This window comes from Argentina silus (genome assembly GCF_951799395.1).
Source record: "Argentina silus genome assembly, chromosome: 11".
Lineage (NCBI taxonomy): Eukaryota > Metazoa > Chordata > Actinopteri > Argentiniformes > Argentinidae > Argentina > Argentina silus.
Genome location: NC_139665.1, coordinates 7,031,621 through 7,041,807, shown reverse-complemented (window position 1 = coordinate 7,041,807; position 10,187 = coordinate 7,031,621). Strand labels below are relative to the sequence as shown.

General features: G+C 43.5%; 2 protein-coding genes across 3 annotated transcripts in view; both read left to right on the top strand.

Moving 5' to 3' along the window:
• Positions 1–919: 919 nt before the first annotated feature.
• On the top strand, positions 920–5,376 carry ncdn (neurochondrin). 2 transcript variants are annotated; one of them, XM_083679903.1, is made up of 7 exons: positions 920–974; positions 1,369–1,581; positions 1,694–2,992; positions 3,217–3,461; positions 3,638–3,853; positions 4,171–4,313; positions 4,722–5,376. In XM_083679903.1, the coding sequence occupies exons 2-7, from the start codon at positions 1,381–1,383 to the stop codon at positions 5,141–5,143; spliced, it is 2,526 nt and encodes an 841-aa protein (XP_083536029.1). In that variant the 5' UTR covers positions 920–974; positions 1,369–1,380; the 3' UTR covers positions 5,144–5,376. The 2 variants fall into 2 exon arrangements, with proteins under 2 accessions (XP_083536029.1, XP_083536030.1); XM_083679904.1 differs by having other exon boundaries at positions 951–974; positions 1,316–1,581.
• Positions 5,377–8,972: 3,596 nt separating this feature from the next.
• Positions 8,973–10,187, top strand: part of tfap2e (transcription factor AP-2 epsilon) — a gene marked incomplete at both ends in the record, with an annotated part of 8,830 nt that continues 7,615 nt past the window's right edge. Inside the window, one exon of the mRNA XM_083680075.1 lies at positions 8,973–8,999. Coding sequence (XP_083536201.1) covers positions 8,973–8,999 — 27 coding nt within the window. The remainder of the gene's footprint in view (positions 9,000–10,187) is intronic.

Here is a 10,187-nt window from a genome sequence, read left to right as displayed (position 1 = left end):
AGATAACATGGGAAACTACTGCTTTGTCATTAACCCCCCTATATGCTCGTTTTTGTTTTTTTCTTTACAAAATCTGATATCCAAACCCCGTGTTTAGCCTATTTTTATTTTTTACAAGTAGTCAAAATTGTTTAGAATATACATCTAAGAAAAATATTGTCTGGCAAATTGTTATCTTTGTCAAAAACTGCTTTATATTGGAGGACTGCACACCACATACGCGCAATAGGATCAACTAGCTGGCTCGATGCTAGTTTTCGTCCTCATAACCAAACTTAATAAATACTGCACCCTCAACTTCAAAACTCATTTGCCAGTCATACAATTATGTAACTAAGAAATTCCTAGAAAGAAAATAAATGACCGCCAGCGTGGTATAAGACCAAATCTGTGATGGCCCTATAGCTAAACATGCTCCTTAAGACCTGCCTTTGCTCCGTGTCAAATGTGGTGCTTTTATCACATCGGGCACAATTCCTTCAAAATGTGGCCTCGCCACACCACTAGAATTACAATCAATATTCATTAGCCGACACTTCCGTGTTGGCGGACAAGGACTCCCATTGAGAATGATCCCACATGTGTATCTTGTCAATAACGGTCTTTGACGTGAGTAATCCAATCACTTCCGTCTTGCGCCACCCAGCTGGAACTCTGAATAGCCACTTTTATCGATATCGTCGTGACAGCAAAGTATTTCAAGCAATATATGTTCCCGTGATTAGATATGACATACGTAATCAAACAAAACGTTTGATGTGAGTTAAATTGTTCAATATTTGCTCCAAAACATATGAACGTTCGAAGAACAGCAACCAAAATGGCGTCGTTACATGCCAAAGAACCTTACTCTGATTGGTTACCTATTATTTTTTTAGCATGTTGATTGGTTGTAATTATATCTGCATTGACAGTCCCATGAATTTGTCAGGCATGTGCATGGGACGTTGAAAGAACGCAATCTGAATAACACAGTGAGTAATGTGTTTTATATCTCGCTAGGTAGTTAATGCCAAGTAGTTTATTTGTAAACGCCGGTAAACGAATTCATCAGATGCCTCAATCCGGCAGATTTTTACATGCAATGGTAGCTAGGTATTATAGCTAGCTTAGTGACAGTGTAGTGCTGAACTTCTTGTAGTAACTTGCTCTACAACCGCATACTTAACCAACATGGTAACAAACCTCTCATAGTTTTCAAATCAACAACCTTACATGTTATTCATTTTGTGAAATCTTTGTGACCCCCCCCCCCCCCAAAGCATTTTATTATTGTGGTCAGTTAACAACATTGATTTGCATTGTGTGGCTGGAGACCTTCTGGATCCTAGTGTCGCCTATTTACACCATTGTCGTTGATGTGGACAGGACAGCAGCGTCATGGCTGAGGGAACCCCTGTTGTGAGCTCTGAAAACAACTCCAGCGACCACCACCCAGGCAGTGAGGGGGCAAGCGGGGAAGGTGGAGAGAGCCAGGGAGCAAGTGGCCTGTCCGCTGCCCAGCAAGAGGTCCTTGAACGCTGTTTACATGCCCTCACTCACGCCAAAAACGACAGCCACACACTAGCTGCCCTCCTCCTGGTAAGACTGTCAACCCTTCTTGTATCTGAACTCTCATGTCTCAATACATGCTTACATTTGATGCTGTTGAGGAAAGAATGTTCTTACCCAAACTCTCTTTCTCTTTCTTCAGATCACACGTTGTTGTCCAGCAAGCCAGCTAGACCGTGTGACACTGAGGCGTATCTTTGAGGCGGTGGGGCTGAATCTTCCTGCTCGCCTCCTGGTGACAGCGGTTCGGGGGAGCGATGGCGATGGCTTGCCCCCCGAGGAGCTGCTATCTCTGGGTGCAGCTCTACTGGCCGCCCTCAGCACAGACCCAGACATGGCCGCTCACCCTCAGCTCCTCACCACCATCCCTCTCCTGCTAGGGATGCTCGCTGACGGCCCCAACTGGAGCCCTCAGAAACAAGCCCAGGCCCGGTCCAAACGAGGCGTGGAACCAGAAGACCAAAGACCAAATGAAGCAAAGGCCCAGTCATATCCGAGCACAAACACTTCAAAGGATCCTGACTGCACCTCCACACAGACAGACGGCGAGGCTAAACCAGACCAGGACACAGCAGGAGACAGAGAGCCAGATCAGCATCAGAATATAAATAGCACTACAGGACCTGAGGAAGGTCCAACTGAGAATGGAGCTCCAACTCCTCAGAGTCCAACAGCCAAACTGGACGAGGCCTTGGCTGTCGACTGCTACCAGGTCCTGACCGCTGTGTGTGCTTTACCCCAGGGTCCAGAGCAGCTCCTGGCCAGAGGGGCCATCCCTGCTCTGTGTCGGGCTTATGAATGCAAACAGACACTGAGCCGAGAGAGAGGACTGCCCCTCCTGGGTTCCCTCCTCTCAGGCAGAACTAGAGAGAGAGCTTGGAGGAAACATCCCACTGAACTCCTCTCTCTACTGGCTGGAGTGTTCAAAGACTTCTGCCAAGCCTCCGACCAGACCAGGCTTGAGCTGTGTGTCCAACTGCCGCAATTCCTCCCCCTGACAGCAGCGGCGCCAGAGGGTAGTGATCTGAAGGACATGGTGGTGAGTCTGTGGGCAGCGCTGAGACCCATGTTGCAGGCCAAGCTGACCCCAAGTCTTTTGGGCCCTGTTCTGGTCCTCTCTGCCTGCCTGTTGGACCTGTATGGCTGGGAGCCTGTGGGCCCGACCAAGTTCTGCTGTCTGCTAGTGAACAGGGCCTGTGTGGAGGTCCGGATGGGCCTGGAGGAACCGCCTGGCACAGAGGTTAAGCCAGAGCTACAGCACACGCTCACAGCCTGCTATCGCATCATGGAGGCCGCCATGGAGCAGGCCTGCAGCCGGGAAGTCGCCCAGAGCGATGCCCAGCCACAGACTGCCATCTCTGGGCTCAGTGTGCAGCAGACCAGGCAGGTCCTAAGAGTGCTGGAGGAGGCCTTCTCTGCCATCATCTATTACCTGCAACAGGTGAGAGGATGGGGAGGTTATTTAAAGCACACATGACAGATTGCTGCCAGGAAAGTATAAATTGAGTAGATTTCAGATAACTTTCTGCTTGTGTGGTTATGGTCAAAATAATAAGGCAACCCTGTAAAATGTACATAGAATTCATCATACATTGTCCCAGATGCAATGATCTAAAAATGAGAATAAATGGACATGGACAGACATAACTTGTTCCTATCTCGCAGGTTGATCAGAGTCGCTATGGCGATCCCTTCATTTTCGCCACATTCCGTTCCCTCTGTTCCTGGCTGGCCGAAGAAACTTCCTGTCTGAAGGAGGAAGTGACTGCCCTGTTGCCCTTCCTTATCAGCTATGCCAGAAGTAATCTGCAGGGGGAGGCATCAGATGAGGGTCTGTCCCACTGGATGGCAGAGATGTCCGTTGGCGACAGTTCACAAGGAGGGGCTTGGACAGGCAAAGATGCTCTCAGGTAGATAAAAAATTAGGGGACATTTTTTTTTCCCACTGGGTTCATGAATGTGGTATAATCATCTCTTTCTATTACAGCTAGTAGATTTTCACAGGTAACACATCTCTTAAAGCGCAATGTTACAGCATCGTAAAAACTCTCTCACCACACTCTCCCCCTTTCCCCCCCGTCTCTAGATATCTCCTCCCAGCTCTGTGCCACCTCTCTGTGGAGGAAGGCCCCAGGAAGGTGCTCCTCTCCCTGGACACTCCAGGCCTGGTGGTGGACTTCCTGACCCAGGGATGGGGCTCCCTCAGGGGGAGAGGAGGGCCGGCCCTGGCCCGGGACCCCAGCATGGAGACAGCCTGCTCCACCCTCCTCAACTTCTCCATCACAGAGCCGGAACGAGTCAGGTACCAACACACAGCTTTCCTTGGAAAGACCAATACTGTGTACACACACACACACACATCACAGCACGTCCCAGCACATATTACTGCTACCTTGGTGGGGTGGATGTTTGTGTCTTACAATGCATTTGTTGAGTTTTTCTTTTGTATACAGTTTTTACAAAACTGTGAAATTGAATTGATGAAGGAATGAAGGAAGTTTGAATTGAAGTTAGGTTCTCACGTGATGTTCTAGAATTTAAGTTGTTGAATGAATTTCAGTGAGCATCGTCAACCTTTAATATGAGCGTTACTTATCCACCTCTCTGCTCGTCCCACAGGAACGACCCTTGTTTCAGAATCCTGGAGTCCCTTCTGAGTGAAGCGCTTCCTATATTGTTGCACAAGCCCCGCCTCTTGGTCCTGGCAGCCAATCTCTGCACTCTGGGGCTCATGATTGGCAGGCTGAAACCCGCCCCTACAGGTTTGACTTCATATTCACTGATGATTTGTCTTTTTTATGGTTGTCCTATTTAGCTCATTAGATTCACTCCTTCTAGCCTCGGCATACCCATAGTATCGCCATCAGGGGAAGCTGGTGGAGGTAGAAGTCAGAGGACGGGGTCATGGTATCAAACACGTGTTTGATACCATTCCTCATTCCACTTCATGCGTTACAATGAGCCTGTCCTTCAATTTCTACCTCCACCAGCCTCCCCTGACCTCCATGGTATATTACAATCATTCATACTCCATTTTACAAATATTAAGCAATTATTAATACCGTAGCACATAGTATAGCAATACTAATTATTTATTCCATTTGATTGAGGTTCTTTTTGTAGAAGCTAAACTGTACAACTCTACACTGTATAAACTCTTAATTTCTCAGGCCCAGTTGAAGCAGGCCAGAGGCGGTTCTTTTCGGCTGCCCTGCAGTTCCTCCGCAGTGCCCTGGTCTCAGGCTCTGACCCAGGCCCGGTCCAGGTCAACCCAGCCTGGGAGGAGTGGTGGGAGGAGGCCGGGGAGCTGTGGAGGCTGGGTCTGCAGGCCCTGGGAGGCTGCATCAAGGCCCAGCCCTGGATCACTGGCCTGGTCAGGGAGGAGGGCTGGCTGAACCACACTCTCACCCTGCTGGGCTCCTGCAGCGCCCTACCTGACCCCCACACCCAGGGGGCGCTAGAGGAGGCTCTCTGTGCCCTAGCCAGGCAGTGTCCGCTCTGTCACCAGGAGATCAAGGCCCTCATGAAGGCCAAAGACAAGGGAGCCCTGAGCAGCATGGGTAGTCTGAGGAAATCGATGGCAACAACCTGAACCAAACACTTGTTTATAATGACCCACTTGTATGTCATGCAACTTTGGCCTCTTGAAGATGAAGACAACATGACTGAAAACATCATTATGTTTAGTAACACACAGAGCGTATTCTCCCTCTATCATCTGAAACGTTTGAGAGCCGGTATGTGACTGGATACATGTAGTCTGTTACATGTGTATGAAAAGTATGTTGAGCATAAAATAAAGAATATTTTTTGATAAAGACTGAATATTATTTGTTAATTTCTTTCTGAAGCCAAGGGTTTGTTATTATTTTATTTTCATTTCACTGTTATTTATATTGGTTAGTCTCACTGAGATAAAATCTCACAGACTTGTTCTGTTTCCTTTCCTGACCACTAGATGGCATACTGACTGCAGTGTGGAAATGATGGTGCTGTAGACAAATCCTACCGACCTATCTCCATTAAAAAACATCTGATAGAGACTATTGCAAAAGATATGATTACTTGCATTAGAAATAATTCTATACCACTTAGGGGTGGTGTTCCAGACACAGATTAAGACTAATCCTAAATGCACTTTTAAACTGGACTAACTCGAATTGCATTTCTCAGACGTTTAAAATAGTCTAAGACTTTGCCTAATTAGGGTTTAAAAAATCTAATCTATAGCTAATCCTGAACTCAAAAACTGTAGTTCAGGTTTTCTTTTACTTGGCTTCTGTTGCAGTATCTGATTTTTCTCAATAATGGCATTTTTCTACACAGCTTCAAGGTTTGTTTATTTCAAATTAGCTAAAAATGTTTAAAGTTTTCTTTTCATCTCCCTCCATTGTTCGGCCTTCTCCTGACTTAACTCAAACTCGATTTGTGAGACCGGCCCCAATGTGTCATGTGACCGGGTGTTCCATCCCATGTTTATGAATCAACCTCTCACAGACCGTTGAATCTTTTTTCAGGGACTCTATAGTCCAGAACTAAGTTATCAGAAATAAAGCGCTGTTTCATGTTTTAGTCTGGATTTATTGTAGTAGAATTAGGCCCCTAGCCCTGACAATAATTAAACTCTGTCTAGGTAACCGCTCCGTCATGTAAAATGGTCTTGTCTAATATGTTGTCATGGATGTTATTCTAGGCCTACCTATTCCATTGTCTGTTGTTTTATTGTAAAGTAATAGAACTATACAGTGCCTTCAGTAAGTATTCATCCCCCTGGACTTTTTCCACATTTTGTTGTGTTACAGCCAGATTTAGATTTAGTTGAGATTTATTTTTTGTCACTGATTTACACAAAATACCCCATAATGTCCAAGTGAAAATTATTTTGTAGAAATGTTTACAAATTAATTAAAAATAAAAAGCTGAAATGTCTTGACTCAAGGAGTATTCACCCTTTGCTATGACACTCCTAAAATTAGCTGAAATGCAAACATTCTTTCAACTAGTCACACAATAAGTTCAATTGAGTCCATCTGAGTGCAAGGATAATAGTTCATGTGATTTTGATAGGGTCTCTGATTTGCATAGGAATCAGTTACACACTGTGTAGGTTAGGCTGTCACTATCAACACAGAAAATGTATAATTTGCTCTTGATCCTGACAAACTCCCTAGTCCCTGCCAGCGACAGGCATACCAATAACATGATGCAGCTACCACTATTCTTCACACAAGGGATGGTGCGGAAACGGCATTGGATGTGCTGGATTTGCACAAAACGTAATGTTTTGTAGTAAAACCAAATACATACATTTCCAGGCACTTTTTTGCTGTATCAATTGAATTCATTGTTGCAAACCCAATTATGGATGTGAAATAGATTTGTTTTCATTAAGGGATTCCTTTTGGCCACTCTGTTTTCTAGACCAGTTTTGTAGAGTGACTGGGATGATGTTATCCCATCGACTGTGCTTTTTCCTCTCAGCCATTTAACTTTGTAGATTTGTGTAAGTCTCCCCAGGGCCTCAGGATAGCATTCCTGAGCAGTTTTGTTCCTCTCCATTTGCTCAGTTCGAAATTACAACCTGATCGCCAAAGTGTGTAATTGATTCCTATGCAAATCAGAGACCCCATGAAAACAAAGATGTTCATTTAGAAATCAGATCATCCATGCACTCAGATGGACTCAATTCAACTTATGGAGTGACTTGTTGAAGACATTTTTGCCTTTGAGCTAATTTTAGGAGTGTCATAGCTAAGGGGTTATTGACTTATTGACTCAAGACATTTCAGCTTTCCATTTTTAATTCATTTGTTAACTTGAATAATTTTCACTTTGACATTATGGGGTATTTTATGTAGATCTGTGACAAAAAATCTGTTAGGCCTAAATCTATTTTACAGACTGGTTGTAACAAAACAAAATGTGGAAAAGTCCAGGGGATGAATACTTACTGAATGCACTGTACAATAATGTCGACGCAGAGACATTATTAAGTTTTCGAAATTAAAACTTTGAAAAAAAGGGCCGAAACGATAACCACTTCTATGAGTCTAAAATAAGCCTAAATGAGTGTAGCAATACAATTCCACCTGAATTACCTTGTCTTTACAACATACAGTCTACATGATTTGAACATTGGCCTGTATTGATATTTCGGTTATATCCTAAATAAGTGTTTATACACTAATAACGTAATTGCTCATCACATTGTAACTTAGATGCGTTGTTGTAGTTTAATAGAGATGTTACATACATGTCCTTTACTGCAGAGCTCTCATCCTTTCTCTGTCCCAAACTTAACGAACCCTTTTGACTCCCGTCACCTCCAGCCCTCACACCCCTCCCTAAACTCCCGTCTTTCACTGTGACTCATCTACAAAACTCCTGCATCGTCTCTCAAACTACCTCACTCCTCACTCTACCTTCAGCTTGTCTCCGTCCTGCTTTAACCCATCTGTGTCCCGGCGTAACTCCAGAACCATCGACACAGCCACCCTTCATCATCATGCTTTGGAAATCTCGAACCAAGACCGAGCCCTACTGCGCGCAGGTAACAATATACTCAGGAAATACTGATAAAGTAATGTTTCTAATTAAAAAAAAAAAAGGGTTGTCAAACCGTTAGTGAAACGTAGAGGCCCGGAGATAAAGTGCCTAGATTTGGTGACTAACCGACCATGTTGGATGTTTAAAAAGTAGTTCATGGGTCGATATTGCAACTGAGATTTGTATGGTTTTCTAAGTTAGCCAGTCTGAATCTAAAAAAAACATCCTATAATTGGAGAGTGCTTTAAAAACCATTCAAAGAATTGTGTTTCAAAAACCACAATTGATTTGATAGGATAGAGCAATACGTTTAAAGAGGTGGATGTTCACGGTCGTGCGGACAAAGGGTTTGTTTGACTGGCTAGAAACAAAAATATTGATTAATCTCTGTCATTGATGGAACACATTGGCTTTCTCACCCATGTTCTGTCCATTCGATGGAAATAAGGCGTTTAACGATTGGATACAATTTGGTTATAGCCTAAACTTTTTAAAAGAAAGCGCAATATTGAAATAAAGCTAGACGTGGGTGAATGAATGCATGAATGTAAGTATGACTGAATGAATATCTCTTTAAGAGAATTGTACCCCTCGACCCCTCCCCTCATTCTGGTGAGAAGCCTATAAGTAGCGCGCATGGAGAGCATTGAGGACATTCTCTGACAGCGTCGCGACACAACGTCCTCAATCATAACACGTGTGTGAGGGTTGAACCACTGAGACAGTTGTTAACGCGAGAGGAAAAATCATCCTAAATGATCTGGTGCATGGATCTTGTAGACAGATGAAAGTAGCCTGGATTATTTGGTGACATCTTTCAGACATTGCCAGCATTCATATCCTAGACTTGCATTTGGGTAACCAGAAGTCTCCAGATGTTAGTCCACACCTATTCGGCCATGGTAAGTTTATACACCATGTAATAAATTAATTAATAAATGTAATACTATGCGCTAGCCTGCCCCTGTCTCCTAGTCTTGTCAGATTAAATTTCTATAACTTTCTCTCGACTTGAGAAGGCACGGGTGTGTGACGTTAAATTCTCACTCGCGGCGTTGCTGTGTAGCTGTGAGCTGTCCAGAGAGATCGTCTGTGGATGCGGAATGTCGGAGTGCGAGAAATCGGATGGCATCAAATTGTCTGTTGTAATATTAATGTAAAAATAATCAACTAATCTATTTTGACACTTTGAGATGGGATATAATAATCATTTTCGGACACGTCTGATTGCATTGTCCGGTGTTGAGCATCATGAAAGTTGAAACTGTTTGAAATGTCTAAGGCAGAGATTGTCACATATTGGTTTCATAGAATCATCAATTATTTGATAAGTCTTGTACAATGACGTGGTTGTGTTTTTGCTATGGTATTTAGTCGCCCCCTCCCTCGTTGGTAACAATAGACACTGTTCCACCACAACATTGATCTGAGTGACCCAGCTTTAGAAAATCGAATTTCACCAGAAGTTTGACCGAATGCGGAAGAATGTAAGCTACTGTTAAATTTGAGAACATTGCGAATTAAAACAAAATAATGTCTTAGGCCTATTGTGTCATTTTTTATAATTCAGGCAATTGGCCTACTAAGGTCTGTCATTCAAAATCATCACTTTCGGAATTGTTTCTAATATTTCATAAGCTCCTATGCAGGCCTAAATAATTCCACATTTAATATAGCCTACGCCTCGGGCTACATGATGTTATGCATTCGATACCTGTTCTTTGTTCCGTTTGGGTCTCAGCGGCCATGACCTTTGTGACACGGTCACAGGGGTGCCAGGGGCAACTTCTGCATGTGTAAGATGTGACATACAGGCATAAATGTCATTACTAAAAATCACCTTTCCGTGTTTCCTAGTTTGTTTTACAGTAGGATATTGTCTCTCAAGATTTTTGTTCTTGCTCATTTGCTTTTTTATCTATTTAACCATCGGCCTAAGACATATTCTTTAACTTTGCAGGTGTTGATTAATTTCTAGACAAAATGATAACGAATTATAGTCTAATATATTTATCTATAAAATATATTATTGTGCCATAAGTGTTTTTGAAGAAGCCATTTGGATGTGAGATAAATGTGTTTGATACGGC

What these genes read in the sequence shown, in the direction of transcription:
- ncdn (XM_083679903.1), top strand. Translation starts at nt 1,381, where the DNA reads ATGGCTGAGGGAACCCCTGTTGTGAGCTCTGAAAACAACTCCAGCGAC. An exon ending in CACTAGCTGCCCTCCTCCTG is followed by an intron (nt 1,582 to 1,693) that starts GTAAGACTGTCA and finishes CTCTTTCTTCAG; the next exon opens with ATCACACGTTGTTGTCCAGC. An exon ending in ACAGGCAAAGATGCTCTCAG is followed by an intron (nt 3,462 to 3,637) that starts GTAGATAAAAAA and finishes CCCCGTCTCTAG; the next exon opens with ATATCTCCTCCCAGCTCTGT.